The sequence below is a fragment of the Hylobates moloch genome, unplaced genomic scaffold (assembly GCF_009828535.3).
Source record: "Hylobates moloch isolate HMO894 unplaced genomic scaffold, HMol_V3 SCAFFOLD_10, whole genome shotgun sequence".
NCBI lineage: Eukaryota > Metazoa > Chordata > Mammalia > Primates > Hylobatidae > Hylobates > Hylobates moloch.
This window is the reverse complement of record NW_026652285.1, coordinates 15,329,261-15,347,525: the sequence shown is the minus strand read 5'-3', so window position 1 is coordinate 15,347,525 and position 18,265 is coordinate 15,329,261. Positions and strand designations below refer to the sequence as shown.

Here is an 18,265-nt window from a genome sequence, read left to right as displayed (position 1 = left end):
TCAGAGGGCAGGGCGGCAGCAAGGAGAAGGACTGGTTGGAGCCTGGTGCTTGTATTGATTGGCTCGAGGAGGAGGAGGAGGAAGTTGGCACGGGATGGAAACTCGGCTAGCCTTGGCCCAAGCCGTGGTATCTGCTGTGTGATCTGTGGCGACCTTGCTCCCTGTACCCTTTGCTCTAGTCGGCAGCAAGCGCACCTGGCCACTACCTCGAGGAGGAGAGGAGGGGTAAAAGGTCTTCATCAGCCTCCGCTCTCCCACGCGTGATGTCCTCACTCTTGTGTCACCTTTTGAGAGGGAAGTGGGGACTTATTCTCCTGGAAAGAAAGTGAGGCACAAAGAAAAAGAGAAGAGTCCCTGCCAGGAGGACTTTCAGGGGTCCCGAACCATAGCCCCGTTACCAAAGAGGAGACACTTATTTCTGTGGCTGCTGCTCCTCCTTCTCGCTGAACTCTATTCCTCCCTCTCCAAGCCCAGTGGACTTGACTTCCCTGACGTGGCTTAGAGCTTGAAAAACAGAGAATCCTGCCTGCCTCCTGCCTCTCGCTCATCCCCCTTCACAGCCCCTCCCAGGTTACCTGAGGGAATCTAACCCTGGGTCTCAGACCAGCCAAACTCTGGGCCAGGGTACCTATGTGAATGCTGTTGTTTTCCCTGGCACTGAATTCTGCAGGACCGGAGGAAATCTCCAAGTTTCCAGTGGCAAAGTAGTGACTCAGCGAGAGGAATTCTAATGGCCAGTGTCGATGGAGCGCTTCCTTGGTCCCAGGCCCTGTGCCGAGTTCCTCTGTGCATCGTCTTAGGTGACCCGCACAACAGCCCTGCAGAGTAGGAGCCATCTGTAGTGTCATCTTCATTTTACAATCAAGAGAAGTGACCTATTTAGAATGGAAGGAATGTGCCCAAGTTCATAGCCTTAGTAAGTGGTGGGGAGAGGTTTTGAGCTGTTGCACACTGTCCATCTCTTTTTGCCTTATGCAGATGCTAAGAACTTTTCAGGCACAAAACCCAACACAGAGAGAGAGAGAGAAAGACACACACACACACACACACACACAACACACACACACACACACACACACAGCCCCCAGCAGTTCCTTTTCCCACATTCCTACCGTTCCCCTCTAAATGACACTGAGGCTTTGGGAGATCATGGCCAAAGGGGTGGGGTAAGTGTGGGAGTCTCCCATTCTGGCTAGTTTACTGCTTCCTCCCCAACCACTGCCCCTGACCAAGGTGGATTCTGTGCCCTGCCCAGGCAAGAAATCAAAGCCCCCTCTTTCACGACCCCATCCCCATCTGCGTGGGGATTTGAACTGCCCTTGCAGTCAGCACTGTCTGGGTTACTAAATGCCTTAACAACTTAATGGGGCTTCTGAGACAGTGCAAGCACCTCAGCTCACCTCTGGGAGCTCCGCCCCCTCCCTGGGCAGCAGACAGTGGGAGGGGTTTATGAGGGTAGTTGTAAAAATATTCATCTCAGCAGCAAAGTTCCTCACAGTAAATAAGGCCCATTGTCCCTAAGTAGCAGATTATTTCAGTTCAGAAGAGAGACAAATCCTGCCTTGAAATGTCTGCAATTCTAGGAAACACATTCATATTGACTTGAGGTTTAGTGGTGGACATGGGTGGCTCCAGCCTTCTCCGTCTTAGGGACTTTATCTGAGTGCCATTTTATCTCTTGAATTTGAAGGTCATTTTATCTTGTGGGTACCACCCCATCGGCTGCCACTAGATTGGGGAAGACAATCAGGATATTAATGAGATTAAGAGGCCTAGCCTTCAGGGTGTTCTGCTGTCAGCCTCCCCCCTGATAGGGGACCAGCCCTGGTCTGCATACAAAGAAACCAGGCTGCTGTGCTGGTGGGGCTCCAAGCCTCTGCACAAAGGGGCCAGGAGATACTGGAGTCCTATCACCTAAGGGTCATGCCTAATCCCCATGAAGGATCCTTAGACGATTCAAGGACTCCTTGCTGCCTCCAGTGAGCTCTGAGGAGGAAGGAAGCTGCCTGCAAGCACACAGCCCTGGCCTGCAGCTTATGGGAGAAGTACTCTTGGAAACTGTTGAAGGTTTGATGAGAAGTGACAGGAACTTGGAGAGAATTAAGTATCGCAGGTGCAGAGAGAGGCAGAGATCTGTGCAAGGGCCTTTGAAGCTACCTGCTTAATGGAATGGAACAAGATCTGGCCTTATGCCTCTACCTGTTTTTTAGGGGGAAGTACAAACACAAATGAAGAGGAGAGAGAAAAATGTACATACATATATATGTATTTTATATATATATATATATACACACACACACACACATACATATAGAAGTTATATATATAAAAGGAATGCAGCCCACAAATAAAGTCAGATCAATTAGTCATGGTTATTATCCTAGCTATTCATAAATTCTCTAGAACAGGGATTGACAAACTTTCTGTAAAGAGCCAGATAGTAAATATTAAGTATTTTAAACTATTCAGTTGTAATTACTCAACTGTGCCTTTATAGCACCAAAGCAGCCGTAGACCATAGACATGGAAGTGAATGAACATCACTGTCTTCCAGTCAAACTTTATTTTATGGGGACTGAAATTTAAATTTCATATAATTTTCACATATCATCCTATAGTCTTTAATTGATTTTTTTCTCAACTATTTAAAAATGTAAAACCCATTCCTAGCTTGTGGGTCATACAAAAACAGGCTGCTTTGGCCAACAGACCAGTTTGCTGACCCTGCTGTAGGACAATAGTTCTCAAAAGTGGCCACACTTTAGAATCTCCCGAGGGAGTATCTAAAAATCCCAGTATCCAAGCTGCACCCTGGACCCGTCAGAACGCCTGGGGAGCGGGACTACACATCAGTAGTTAAAACTTTCTAAGTGATACCAATGTGAGGCTAAATTTGAGAACCAGTTCTAAGGTTCTCAGATTTAGCTTCTCAAATGTTAAAGTGCATGCTGATTCCCTGGGGCGGGGGGTGTTAGGATACAGATTCTCATTCTGTAGGCCTGGGGTAAGGCCTGAGTTTCTGCATTTTCAACAAGTTCCCAGGTGCTGTTGAAGAGGATGGTCTGGGACACACTTTTGAGTACTGGGGTTGGATTAGCAGCTAACTCCCCTTGGCCTCCCAACCTGTGTAATTTGCCTCACCATCACCAGCCTTGACATCTAATATGGGGAAATGCTCTTTTAAATCCAGCTGGCACAGCGACAAAATTACAGGCTATGGAGGCAGACCCAAATTCCAACCTTAACTTCGGCACTTACTGCTGTGTGACCCTGGGCAAGTCTCTGGAATCTCTGTGCTTGCCTCTTGAGGTGTGGAGATATCCACTCATGCAGATGCTGGAAGAATTAAATGAGATAATATATATGTAAAACACTCTGGACATAACAGGCTCTCATAAATAGTGGCTGTTACCATTCCTTGCAGAGGCTTGTGGGTTGTTTCTTTGTTTTTTGTTTTTTTAGTTGTTTCCCTCTTTCCTTGTCCTTCTTGGAGGTTTCATTCAACCCTGATTTTTAAAGAATTTGAGTATCTCCAACTAGATATTCATCTTGGTGTTTGCAGCAAACTTAGGCTGGCTTCTTGCAGCACATTGGGTATGAGGCAGTCTCCCGCTCTTCCTAGGACTTCTCTGTGACATCCACAAGGCATGTTAAGTGCCGTAAGGCATTTAGTACAAATTCACGAAACAGTGAGGGGAAGCTGGGAAGACCATGGATTGGTGGGGGCAGAGGGGAGGGTCATGACCATGTAGCAGGAGGTCAGGTTCATGATGTTCATGAAGTCGAGATGACCATGAATTTCCTGCAACTAACAGGGCATTTTTCTTTTTTCTTTTTCTTTTTCTTTTTTGAGACAGAGTCTCGCTGTCTCCCGGGCTGGAGTGCAGTGGCACGATTTCGGCTCACTGCAAGCTCCACCTCCCGGGTTCACGCCATTCTCCTGCCTCAGCCTCCCAAAGTGCTGGGATTACAGGCATGAGCCACCATGCCTGGCCATTTTTCTTTTTTAATTAAGGGAGGTGTGAATACCCCTCTCATGTGTATTGCTTGTTAGTAATTAGCCCTGGGAACCTACCAGGTAGAGGGGTGTGGGATGTTCCCAGTGGAGGCTGCATCTGGGAAGCTTAATGGCCTTTGTTCTTAGAAGGGAAGTTCCCCCAAACTTCAGGCGAAGGAGCATTTAAGAAAGAGAAGGTGCACACAGCCCCACGGTGAGCAAAGGGAAACCTCAGAAGCTCCTAAGGGCTAATTTTCTGGAAACCTCTCCACTCAACCTGTGAGCATACATCTGCTTCAGGTATCTTCCCGTTACCCTACGCTCCAACTTCAGCAACCTCCGCAATAGCACACTTGTGTGAGTTCAGCCACTGAGGAATCAACTGGCAAGGGGGGACTCGATGCCTCCGACGCTTATGGAAAGTCAAGAGTCAGTTTTCTCAGGACTTGTACTCTGCATGTTCTTTCTAAGTTGGAGAAACACCGTGCAGATGGTCTTTAGCATATAGACTTTCCCAAGGGAAGTCTACCTGAGCCAAGGTGAGCTGGTTATGGCCAGTCCCTTCTCAGGACCAGATTCAGATGTGTGTGTCTGGGTAGCCAAGTATAGCACCCAAATCAGGCTTGGCTTGGGTTGTGGTTCTGTCACTATCTGGCAGTGTGGCCTCAAGTTATTAGCCTCTCTGTCCCAATACCTATCCCCTTAGGGGTGCTGTGAGGCTTAAATATGATCAGACACACTCAGTGCCAAACACGGTGCTGCAAGGAAGGTTAGCTGCCATTACAGTATTATTGAATTGACTCAGAAACTTCAGGGTGTTGAGAGAACGGAAGAGCTTGGGTCCTCCCTGGGCTCTTGACAAGGGTCTTACCTTGTAGTTTCACTCTGGAAGGATTTTCCTTTCCATGAACCCTGCTTGTCATTTGAAACATCAGAAACAATGAACTAAGTATTGGCAAGATCTGTGGTTCTCAAATCTCTCTCCAGACCACACAAAAATCATCCAGGGAGCTCATTAAAAATACACATGGCTCCCTCCACCCATGCACACCTTTGGAATCAGAATTGAGAGATGAGGGGTTCACAGGCATAAGAACTTTCGACAAAAGCCCTAAGAGATTCCCCTAGAGTCCCAGCTACTTGTGAGCCTGAGGTAGCAGGGTCACTTGAGCCCAGAAGTTTGAGGCTGAAGTGAGCTATGGCAGTTGGGTTGTAGACAACAAGGAACACAGGCTGCTTATTTTTGTCTCCTTCCATAAAACACCTTGAGATAAATTAAGCACTTTGTTCCCATTGGCGCCACTGCAGTACAGCCCGGGTGACAGCGTGAGACCCTGTCTCTAAAAAAAGAAAAAAGAGAGAGAGATTTGGATGCATAGTCAGGGTTGACATTACTAGGCCAGAGGGAGCAGGAGAGTTCTGAAGGGGTTGAAGGTAATTCTTATGGCCCCTTGCTGAAATGGGAAAGGAGAAGCAGCCGGGGTGAGGGGCTTTGGACTAGGATTCAGGAGATCAGAGCCACCAATGAGCAAGGGTGACCTTGGGTGAATCATTTAACTTCCTGGGAATTCTGGCAAATGAGGGTGTGGGATGAGGGCCTTTCCACTATGACAGGCTATTATTTGGAGACTGTGTGTTGCATCCAGTCTTGGGGCCCAGGACTCCACAGCTTGAAGTGCAGAGGGAGGCCTGCCATTGTGGTATTTTATTGTGAAACTCATCATCTGTCTCTCTCTCCTTCTCTCTCTCACTCCCTTGCTCCTTCCCCATTTCAGGAACTGTGTGTTGTTAGAAGCCTTCCACCTTTATTAGGGATCATTAGAGCTTTACAACACCAGCAGATTGGGTGGGGCCAGCCACAATAAACAGATTTATAATGGGTATAAACGAGACACCTATAACTGCTAGAGGTTAACACTTTGAGGGCCTCTGAATAGCAGCCGGCATGCCCATGCCTTCTGGCCCTGTCACTGCAGAGTGCCTCTTCCTGCTTGGCACCCATTGGACTGTATTGGCAATGAAGCCTAAGTGAGTTCTTGTTCAGCAAGAGTGGAAAACCCTTAAACAGCATCTCCTATTTGTGTAACATCAGTTTGCACGACGGGCACAAAAGTGCTTAATTTATCTCAAGGTGTTTTAGGGATGGAGACAGAAATGAGTGGCCTTTCTTCCTCATTGTCTACAACCCTACAGCCAGGGGAGCTAGAGGGTTTGCATCCCTACCTATAAACTTTAATCTCACGGTGAAGAAGAAGGTCCCTGAAGTCTCTGAACACCTTGCTCTCTGTGTATGTATTCTGAGTGGCAGAACTGTGGGCTGTACCAACATCTGAGCCTGAGGTGGATTTCTTCACCATTGTGTCTCTAGCCCATAGCCCCGTGCCTGGCACACGGTAGACACTCCATATGTTTGTGAAATAAAGATATCTATCATAGAAGGCTTCCTGTCAAAGCATATGCAGAAACCCCGTTTTATAAATTTGGTATTCAGTTTAAGAATTAAACTGAGCCTAGGATTACTTTTGTTTCATATAGCATATATGTGCTATGTAATTATATATGTGTGTGTATATAAAGGCATATTTTCTCTTCTCTAGAAACAGTGTTACCCAGCTTCAACCCTATTAACACTGCTTAAGTATACAGTTCACAAATTAATGTCGACATTTAATGTTACCAGAAAGTTTTCAAAGAACGTATTATGAGTTTCTCCCTAATGTTCTACTAGTAAACTGGTCTACTCATTCAATTTAGTTCTACTAGTTAGTTTAATGTTCTACTACTTTCATTCATTTTAAAATCTCTTACCAGGATCCCTAGGGCAAGAAAAGAGCAAGAACATCTCCTCTTGTGTTTCCATTGAGCAAAGTGAGGTCTAGAAAGGGGACTGGACTACTGCAAATCAATTATCTGGACAGACGGAAACAAAACTGCCCTGCTCTGGGCAGCCATCAGGTCTCTGGTGGTGCTCCCTGAGCACTTGGCTGGTGCTCCTATCTCAGTGCCCAACACCTGGTGTTGCTTGGGACGAGCCTCCTTGGGCCTGCCGGTGGTCGGCAGCTATCTGTCATGATGATGGTGATGATGATGGTGATAATGATACTGATGGAGATGCCCTCTGTGATAATGATGAAGAGGCTGGGATCTGGCCAGGCAAATCCCTAACACAAGGCAGCTCTGACACTTGCCAGACCTCAAAGGATCTTCTCCCTGGGTATCATCTCCCAGTATGGTCTTTGTTATGAATAGGCTGTGGTGGAAAACCTCTCTTTTCTAAGGCAATTTTATTAGCCCTTCACTCACAATACAGATGTCTGTTTATAGGACCTTACTTTTGTGTGGACACCCAGTGGCTCAGTCTGCTGATGGCTTTATAGCTTTTCTCCCTTTGCCCAGACCCACTGGGAGCATCACCATTCTCCTTGTCCGCCAGGCCTAGAGGCCTTTGTTGCAGCCATATTATCTCTGCCGGCAAAGGCAGCTGCTCAGAAAATACCAGACCCCGGGAGACAGACTGCAGAAGGGCTCTCTCTGTCCCCACAGCCTTTAGGCCTAATGATGTCCACCATTAACCCTTCTTAGTTTTACCCTAGTTTCTTTGGAGAAAGGGGCATTTAAGTTATTCATGTTGCCAGAATAAATTCCCATTAATTGACTCTTCTCCCTATCCCCAAATCAACCCAGTGGCCCCCAAACTCGGTTTTTCAAATGTGAAACTGCCCAAGTCTATCAATACTGTTTCTTCAATTTTGATTATATTTTAATCTCTCTCTCCTTTTCTCTTACTCCTCTTTCTTCCTCCTTAAAAAGAATGCTTGCCTCTCCTTGCCCACAGAAAAACGGGGAGAGGGAGGCCAAAGCAGAAGGACTACTTTAGCCCAGGAGTTTGAGACCACCCTGGGCAACATAGACCCCCCCATCTCTACGAAATAATAACAATAATAATAATAATATTAATAAATTAGACAGGCATGGTGGCATGTGCCTGTAGTCTCAACTATTTGGGGGGGCTGAGGTGGGAGGATTCCTTGAGCCCAGGAGTTCAAGGCTGCAGTGAGCTGTGATTGCGCCACCACAGTCCAGCCTGGGCGACAGAGCTAGGGCTTGCCTCAAAAAAGAAAAGAAAAACTGGGAGATTTAGAGGATAAATGGATATACTCCAGTCACTTCACCACCACTCAACTCAACAGTCTAAAGGTGAAAGTGATGTGGAGTCATCAGTCAGAGTTTAAGCATAGGTTATTCATTCATCATTTACTCCTTCAACAGATGTTTACTGAATGCTTAGCATGACTCTGCCGAGAAGAAAATGGAGAATACAGACAAGGTCCTGCCCTCATGGGGCTTACATTCCAGTGAGGGATGCAGCCAAGGAACAAGTAAACAAACCTGCAAAATCATTTCAAGCTATTAGTGGGTCGTGATGGGGAAGCTCTACATATCTGGAGCCCATTTGGGGCTTATGAGGAAGAGGGAGAAGGGTCAGCTTTGGAATACCACTGACTTGCTGGGAGACCCCCTAGCAAGGAGCAGTGCAAACAACCTTGTCCTCTCCGAACCTCAGTTTTCCACTCTGTCAAATGGGTGCTTGTGACACACTGAGAAGCAGATGGGTGTAACATACTCTCAGATGTGAGGACTGCCCAAGTTCTCAAGTGCCAGGCTGGTTCCTTTTACCTACAGCAGCAATCTTCAGGCTGAAGTATTCGTTGCAAACCACCTGATGTGTGCCTGCAGAAACTGCCACTCTACTAAGGATGAGGCGTGGTGGCACAGGTAGACCTTGTGGGGGAGGACACACAGAGTTTCTGTTGCTCTTCTACCTCCCCACGTGTGCAATTTTTTCAAGTGCACCCTGCACGTTAGCTTCTGTTCTCAGCCTAGGTGCTTTTGATGAAAGATTTTTTTTCTTTTCTTGGTTACGTTTGCTTTGATTTTTTTTTTTAAATAAGAAAACCAGTTTGTGGGCTTCCCTTAAGTATCACTCAACTTTTACTCCTTGAGTCAAGAATGTTTACTGTCCCCGCAGGCCTGTCTGTATTTCTCCTCTTATGAATTGAGCTCCTAACTAAGCCATGTTAGGTAGAAAGGGATCCGGAATTGAAACCAGCCCAGCATTTAGATTGCTTTCATCTTGCATCAGCTTTTTCTTCCACATTTGCAGGTTTTTAATCTTCTAAACTCTTTGCAAACATGAATCTTTATCCTCGCAGAGGAGGAAATATTAATAAGAACTAGCAAAAGTCCTGTGCTACAAACAAGGAAACTGAGGCAGCAATGCTAACTCATTCGAAAGCTTTCATTTCTGGAGTTCTCAATTTCAAGCCAGGGAATTGTTCACATTCTTTTCTTCCAAATGGGCCTCTCGGAAGTTCACCAGACGGAATCATTTGTCTCTCTGCCTCTGTCCCTAAGAAAAGTAACGTGTTTAGGGAGAAGGTAGAGTTATCAGGACACAGTACTGAGTCCATCAAGCCTGGCCCAGTCTCTCCCTGTCATCTCCCCAATATAATGATTTGTCTTCATAGAAAAGATGGCTCTGTCTACTCATAATTTATGAACAATGAGCATAGTTATTACCTTTCGGAAGAGCTTTCTCCTTCGCATGCTCTCTCCTCCTGAGTTTAAATTCCCAGTTTCTAGACCCAACAGGGCTGGGCTGCACTCTGCATGAGGTTAGAAACACAGGGGAAGAATGTGTGTGACAGAGCCCCAGCCAGTTGAGTAATGTTTACTCTGTTGGTGGCTGGGACGCTCACTTACGCTGGCAGAGGTCCACCAGCCGGAGGAACATTCCTGCATTATCAGGGATGGGAGGTTGGCTCTGAAATGTCAAGGGTGAAAGGCATCCCACCAGATTCTGGGTGCAGCTCACAGACTTCAGTGAAAGGAACCCCCAGGCTTCAGCGCCAAAAGCCACATCACGGGCAAGCTGAGCCCCACATTGCCCAGGAATCCCCACTTTCCTCATTTCTTCTTACTAAAAGAGCAATTCTGGTCCTGTTTTCCTGGTTGACATTGCTCTTCTGTTTACCCAGCAGAACCAGTGCATCTCTGACATTATTTTATTCATTCATTATTCTGGCTTGTGAAGAAGGAATATCTGTATGCCCCTTTCACAGACAAAAATGCCAAGGCCCAAAAGTTAACTGACCCAGAATCATCAGAGAGTTAAGGCAGAGAGAGAGAGAGAGAGAGAGAGATTGTTAAAATGTCTAGAGGCTGGTGCCTAGTTGATCTCTGGAATCGTGGAATTGGGGTTTCAGCTGTGTTTTTGAAGCTCTTAGAGCTGAATTAAATCGCCAGGGGCTCTATGAGCTGTAGCTCTAAGGCCCTGAAGCACAGGTTTCTGCAAAGTCTCTGGTGAATGGCACCCTGAGCAGCTCCTCTCTGGGGTCCTCCCGTAAGGCAATCATGTTTGTCTTTGAATACACAGGCACAGTAGGGTCTATATAACCTGACATATGCAGCCTAAAAATCACCAGAGTTTGCTAAGCCATGTGATAAGAACCACAGGGCTTGTGGGAAAAACAGGATTAAAAACACAATACTTGAGGCCGGGCGCGGTGGCTCATGCCTGCAATCCCAGCACTTTGGGAGGCTGAGGCGGGCGGATCACTTGAGGTCAGGAGTTTGAGACCAGCCTGGCCAACACGGTGAAACTCTGTCTCTACCAAAAATACAAAAATTTAGCTGAGCGTGGTGGTGCGTGCCTGTAGTTCCAGCTACTCAGGAGGCTGAGGCAGGAGAATCACTTGAGCCCGGGAGGTGAAGGTTGCCATGAGCCGAGATTACGCCACTGTACTCCAGACTAGGTGACAGAATGAGACTCTGTCTCTGAAATAAACTTTTTAAAAAGCACAACACTTGAAAACTTCCTCAGCGACACATTTTTTTTTTGTTTTGAGATGGAGTCTTGCTCTGGTCACCCAGGCTGGAGTGTAGTGGCACGATCTCAGCTCACTGCAACCTCTGCCTCCCAGGTTCAAGCAATTCTCCTGCCTTAGCTTCCTGAGTAGCGAGGATTACACCACTATGCCTGGCTAATGCGCGTACCACCATACCCAGCTAATTTTTGTATTTTTAGTAGAGACAGGGTTTCACCATGTTGGCCAGGCTGGTCTCGAACTCCTGACCTCAAGTGATACACCCGCCTCGGCTTCCGAAAGTGCTGGGATTACAGGCATGAGCTACTGTGCCCGGCCAACACATTTTTAAAAGATAAGAATCCAATAAAAAGATTACCAGAGTTTTATACCCGTTAAATAGTTAAGAAATATATAAATGCTGTACAACAGTAAATATGGCAAGTTTGCCTAGGGAAGTGGGCATCAGAAGGGCTGCGGGTTGTGAGTTACTGTGAAGCAGTGGAGAAAGGGTTATCTGAAATGGGAAGGAAAAGATGTGACTCCATATTGCATGGATGTGTCTTACCAGTGCACACAGTGGACTGAGGCGGCTGGTGGATGTTTGAGGTGCGCATATGTACACACAGGAGCATTGTTAGTATTCTCCTATGTGGTTCCATTCAGCTGGATGCAGGTTTCTGAATTCACTAAGTGTTTTCCAAATGTGAAATTGACATTACACTCAAATTATCCCCGATATGTCAATAGAATTGGAACAAATTTACACTTTCACTGCAATAAATACAGAACTGACTGTATTTTCTCCTTCTGCTAGACGTGATGCTCCTTGTCTGGGGCATGGGTGCTCAAAGCTGCTGGGGTTTCATTCCTTCAGTCAATAAATATTCACAGTACTAGGCAGTCTGCTAGGCTGTGAGGATGCAACAAGTAAAAACTCATCTCTTTCTTTAAGAGGCAGAGAAAAGTAAACATATCATCAGCGTGCATGCAGTGTGACTGACTCCTGCTGTAATCTCTGTCTAGTGCATGTAAAATACAAAGGATGGAGCAGCCATCTCCCAGGATGAATCAAGAAGAGCTTCACAGCGGGGCGACATGTGACACGAGATGCTTTCCAGGCAGAGGGAACAGCAAAGGTGCAGAGGCAGGAGACAGTCAGGCCGTTTGAGAAATGCATTAAGGTTGTGGCGAGAGATCATGCAAATAAAACAGACGAATCACAAAGGCCCAGTTCTGCCAGTCTCAGGTGTTGGGGCTTTTCTGGAAAGCAGTGAGGAGCCATCAGACGTTTCCAGGCAGGGCAGAGGCATGGTGTGACTTTGTTTGAGAAAGAAATCCCAGGCTGCGGCAGTGTGAAAGGCACCCTGGAGACGGTGCTGGTAGAGGAAGGCAGAGCAAGGATGCTGGCTTCTTGGAAACATGTACCTCTGCCATGCCTTTGGCACTTCTGAGCAGTCATATGGGATAGAACCCGAATGATCTGCGTCTGCCCCATATGCTGTTGGGAATCCAGGAATAACCCAACACCCATGATGCTGATGCCTAGGAACAGAGGAAAGTAGGTGATCTACTCACCAGGGCCTCAGGGATGTCTCAACTCCACCTTAGATGGCTTTTGCTGCTGGACACACTTGCTGTGGTTCATAGAGCCAACAATGGGGACGGGGCCAATTAGTGGCTTGAGCTAGGAAGTAAGTGGAAGGTGAATGGCTACCATCTGCCACTGTCATTTCTCCTATGGGTACTCTGTGGCTCTTAACCTGGCATCTTTGGTTAATCAATATTAAACCAGAGCCCTTGTCATATGTTCACTTTAAGAACTTGCATTGGTGAAGGAAGAAGGGAAGATGCCATTCCATTTCTTAATGCTCCCTAGCACAGTGCCTGGCACATGGTAGGTGCTCAATAGAGTGGCATGACCTCAGCCTTCCTAAAAATGTCTTTTAAACAAAGACAGTCCCAAAGTAGGAGGAATTGACGTGTTTTCAGCAACTGTTATGTGCCCAGCATGGTCTGGATATTTGGACATCCATTAACTCATTCCGTTCTCTTCCCAATGACTGACAGATGGATATTGTTAACAGTAAGGAACTGAAGCTCAGGGAAGTTAAGTAACTTCCCAAGGTCACATAGATCTTACAGGGTAGAGCCAAGATTTAAACCCAGGTCACCTGGCTCCAGAGCCTGCACCCTTTGCACTTATTTTTGTTCTCACTTCAAGTGCTCTTCTGAGTTTTTGAAATATAGGAGGACTGGCCTCTCCTTCCTCTAACAAGAGCACCTATTTTTGGTGTACGCCTTGTGATGCGCCCCCACCCCGCCCCCTCATAAGATGGCTGGCTGATTACAGCCACCCTCTCAGGGGCCAGTGATTGCCACATTCTTGGTGAGAGGAGCATCATGGGAACAGCTGCAGGTGGATCTGGAGCTGATGAGCAGCCTTGTGTCTGGCTCCCATCACTCTGCTGTGACAATGGCCCCCTCCCCACAGTGGGCAGTCCTCTGGCTTATAGATGAGGAAGCTGGTGCTCACCCAAGAAATTGATAGCAGAGCTGAGATTAAAACAGGGATCCCCCAGTTTCCAGCCAGGCCTCTATCACTTAACCAGAGGCTTTTAAAGGAACGTTCAAAGGTCTAGGCTCATCTGTCTTTTGACAGAGCAGCTTCGCCATTATATTTCTTATATAATAAAGTTTTGTTGGGGAGAAAAACAAAGTGTAAAAACCACAGCAGCCTTGGAATAAGCTGCCTGGATTCTAACAAATGGCTCTTGAGTCTCTCCTGACATGCTCCCTTGTAAAGAAGCCTTTTGTTTCCTGCGGAAATCCTTGGTTAATTATTTTTAAATAAATAATTGCGTAGCCTTTGGTAGGGGAGAAGCCTCCCTGTGACCCATATTTGATCATCAGAGGGCTGGCCCTTTTCCGTCAGCCAAATTAAATAGGCTAAATCCAGAGACTGTTTGACTTGAGACTGAATCGATGATGGGGACAGGCTGGGAGGTGAAAACACACCTGACTCCCAGCGTTATCACCACTCTCTCAGGAGCAGAGCCTCTCGGGGAGGTAAATAGCTGGTTAGGGAGTCAGAGAAAGCAGGAGAAAAACAGGGTGAAGTCCAGTTCCTCCAAAAGAACAGAGCAAGAGGCCAGCGGCCAGACCTCTCTCCCAAGTTGCTTCCAGGGCAAAGCATCAGTGGTTCTGCCAGGGTAGGATTCTTTGGAAACTGTTCTCTATGGAAAGATAATTCCATTCAGTGTTTAGAATCTGTCCTAAGCCATCTAGAATTCTAGGATCTTAGGGCAAATATCTTGGGGTCCATTCCTATACCAGCTTCCGCCCCACAGCATCCCCACCCATAGTTGCCATTTGTATGGCATTTTGCAAGAAACTGTATAGATGTTACCTCTAATCCCAAAAGAGCCCTGTTGAGGATGCATTCTCTCCATTTTTCTAGAGGAAACAAAGGCACAGAGAGGGAAAGTAATTTTCCCATGATCGCAGATCTATTAAGAGCAGCATCAGAATTTGAACCCGAGTTGGTTTAGCTGCAGAGTCCATAGTCTTCCCACTGCCCCTCCTTGATAGAAAATTCTTCCTTTTATTTATTTGAAGTCTGCCTCCCTGTTTTCCATTGGACCTAGCTCTGCCTTCAGAGCTCATAAGGTTCAAATCTCTTTCTTCTTTCATGTAGCAACACTTTGAACTGTTGGAAGCATCCTGCTGGGAACTGGGTGGCAAATGTGAGTGAAGAAAGAAGGCCTCATTTAATCCAATGGGATGGCATCGATGGCAAACAGGAGATGTGGGGGCTGCAAATAGGTGCACAGGAGGACAGGGGACTGGGCACGGGCTGTTGACTTGGGGAGCTGGACGCTGTTCCTCCTTTTAACTTCATGATTTCTGTTCTTCCCCAAAAATGTAGTGCCTTAAACCAATACACCAATTCCAGCACCATCCCACTGTCACCACCTCCCCCACTAGCAGCTCCTTGATTCAAAGAATGGGGAAAATGGCCAATAGAAAAGCTCATAGAGCAAGCATCAAGCCACTACATACTCAGACAAGTTGCTCTTGAAGGTTAGAACCCAGCTTTAGCATTTGTTTTGTTTTTTTTCCCCAGCCCTCTTAAGCTCTAGGTCATATCAGCCTTGGGTAATGTCTTTAGGAAGATCCAGGGAAAACTGGCTTGGGGCTCATCTAGTCTCATCTTGGCAAGCTTCATCTTAGTGAATTAGAGGCAGATTATGACACTGATTATGGCAGCGTGCCTGGCCCCTGGCGGAACTTTGTAGCCTCCTCTGGAAGGTGGGGCTCTAGCTAGGGCAGGGGGTGGGTAGATGAAAGAACAACAACAGAATCAGTATACAGGGATGGTTCATCTTGGGAAACTGGGCAAAGGAAGACGTGCAGCCAAAGAGTTGGTCCACTTATCCAGATGATTCCATGCCTAGAGCATTCGGTCTCTGCAGGACAGGGTCCTCCACACCTTTTTGTCTAATCCAAAGCAAAAAACAAGAACACTGTCTTTCTAAGCACTGAGCTTAGGGGTGAGATGCCCCATGTACCCTCAACCTTGTCCTTGACTGTTTCATGGGCACATCAAGCAGGTCTTCCATCTGCAAACTGGACCCAGGCGTTCTCTTGGCTTCCTTCAGTTGCCTGATCTCTGTCCAGTACTTTTCTTTCCTGAGAGCAGACCTCCATTTTGGTTCCCGAGCAAGAGGGGGGGTCAGAGCAGTGAGGCTGTAAACATGTTTGGTTCTACCCTTCCCCTGCAGAGCAAACTCCAGTGGTTTACTAAGCATCCACATCTGCCTGTGTGTGCTGCCTGCCCCACCTCCCGGCAGACGCACCTTTCCCTGTGCCCTGGAAGGCAGCCAAATGGGACCCCAGCAAAGGAATGTGAGTTCTACAGCCTAGCTCCCAGACGCAGCCTCTTCCCTGTCCTGCTCTGCCTGTGTCCATGCCCCTGACCTCTTGGGCCTGCCCACAAAGGTGGTACACAGAGACTGATGCCTAAGCTACGGTTCTTTCAAGGGTCACTGGACAAGGGCTTCTTCCTTGTCACATGGATCTACTTATACTTTGCAGCACCACGAGAGATGCCAGGGAAACATTTCTAGAAGGCATTTTAAAGAATAAAAGAAATACTCCAGCCAGTAACAGAAGGCTAGTCTCAATCCCCAAATCCTCAAAGAACTGTGCGGAAGCAATAACAAACAGAATCCATCCAGTCATTCATTTATTCATCAGAAGTTTACCGAGTGGCTATTCAGTGCCAAGGCACTGGGGATACATCAATGAACAAAACAAAAGAGATAAAAATGTCCTGCCCTCATGGAGCTTACATTCTAGAATTAAATAGAGAACATGCCATATTTACCCTGGAGAAAAGCAGCCGATATTTCTTGTGGGTGGACGGGAGGAGAAGGCAACTTTATTTTCTTATTACCCACCCTTGAAAACAAGAGGTGCCGAGTCATTGTTCCAGGGCCCTGGTGGCACTAATGTTCCCTACTGGGTTTGTGTTGTTTTGCAGGAGTGCGCTACAGCCAGCAGGGAAACAATGAGGTCACTTCCTCCTCAACAATCAGCCACCATGGCAACAGCGCCATGGTGACCAGCCAGTCGGTTTTACAGCAAGTCTCCCCAGCCAGCCTGGACCCAGGCCACAATCTCCTCTCACCTGATGGTAAAATGGTGAGTACACCTGGGCCATTGTCGCTCTGGAGCTGATAAGATAAGAGGCAAAACAAACACAACTTCTCACAAGGCCTGCCTCAAACAATGAACCATTGTAGCCCCATAGGGGAAAATGAGGGCTGTCCAGAGTTGGAAAGGAGAGGTAGTGCTGGCGACCCAGCCTTCGGCGGGTAGAAGAGGTGTTCGGTTTGAACCCAGCCAATAAATCTGACAGAGTTCTGCTCTCATTTTATTGATTGAATGCCTCATAAAGGAGCAAGCCCGGTGGGACACTGTTTGTTTTGGGGCTTGCCAATGACATTTGTGTTGATAAAATGTTCATTCATCCCTCCCCCCAAGGCCTCCAAAGCCAATTTTTTAACTTAGAGAGCACCTCACTTTGACACAAGCCCCCTCTTCCTCCTTACCATCCCCTTGGTACTCACAAGAAGAGTCATTAGCAAGTCAGGATGTAGTGGATAGGAGGCGATGGGGAGAAGCTTCTTGAACTGGAACGGTGAAAGACATGGGATGCCACGACAGCGAAGATCACAGCACAAATGGTAGATGGGGTGGGGCGATGCTTAGGGAGGGAGAAACACCAACTTTGAAGTTACAATTGCCCAGGTTCAAATCCCAGCTCCGGCTCTTAATAGCTGTGTAGCCTGAGCAGGTTACTCGACTACTTATGATCTCTTCCTCATCTATCAAATGGGGGCGGTAACAATAGACTTGGTGGGGGCATGAGCGTGATAACATTTGAGAAATACTCTGCAGTGTTTGCCATAGGAAATAGTCAATAAATTGCAGTATTGTTGTTGTTGTCATGTTAATGTCAATATCATTCTCATTAAATGAAGTTTTCTATATCCGTAACCACAGCCCCATACCCAGATGCAAGTTTAGCACACTTGGTGAAGAATGGACAATTTGAATTTGAATTTTCTACATCAAACTAAATTCTAGGCCAGGTGCAGTGGCTCATACCTGTAATTCCAGCACTTGGGGAGACCGAGGCAGGTGGATCACTTGAGGCCAGAAAGTTTGAGACCAGCCTGGACAGCATGGCGAAACACCATCTCTATAAAAAAAAAAAATACAAAAATTAGCCAGGAATGGTGGCATGCACCTGTAATCCCAGCTACTCCGGAGGCTGAGGCGGGAGGCTCACCTGCGCCTGGGAGGCGGAGGTTGCAGTGAGCCGAGTTCACACCGCTGCACTCCAGCCTGGGCAGCAGAGTGAGACTCGGGTGTCTCAAAAAATAATAATTAATAATAATAATAAAACAAATAACTAGGATTAGGCTCTGATCCTGTAGCAACACAAGTGCAGGAGAGAGTGGCTTATGGGAGATCAGGAGCATTACGACACTGGCGAGGGAAGAGAATGGAAAGCTCTATTCTTTGGGTCATGCTCTGTTTTTCAGGGGAGGGAGGAGCCGCAGGTTCCTGACTTTCATGCTGAAGGTGGAGCTGCACACATTCATAGTGGGGGCCAGGATGGGTGAGGGCAACAGGGTGCAGAGGCCATTTTAGATCTTGACGTGCGTGCTGTGTAGGCAACACAGAAACGGTGAGTCACAGGTGATCGAGTCCCAGGCTCCCTGGAGGAAAAACAAAGTGTGGTTTCTGAGGGGATCACTGACCCGGCCAATTCTGGTTTCAGAGGACCTGAGCCGCTCGCCCTGGTCGTGGTCTCTGAAAACAAAAATGA

At 47.1% G+C, this 18,265-nt stretch overlaps 1 protein-coding gene across 5 annotated transcripts in view; it reads left to right on the top strand.

The window, feature by feature from the left end:
- Positions 1 to 18,265, top strand: part of HNF1B (HNF1 homeobox B) — a 102,766-nt gene that overhangs the window by 17,942 nt on the left and 66,559 nt on the right. For all 5 annotated transcript variants that reach the window (XM_058445558.1, XM_032162589.2, XM_032162588.2 and 2 more), the window contains exon 5: positions 16,409 to 16,569. In XM_058445558.1, the coding sequence (XP_058301541.1) occupies positions 16,409 to 16,569 (161 nt within the window). The remainder of the gene's footprint in view (positions 1 to 16,408; positions 16,570 to 18,265) is intronic.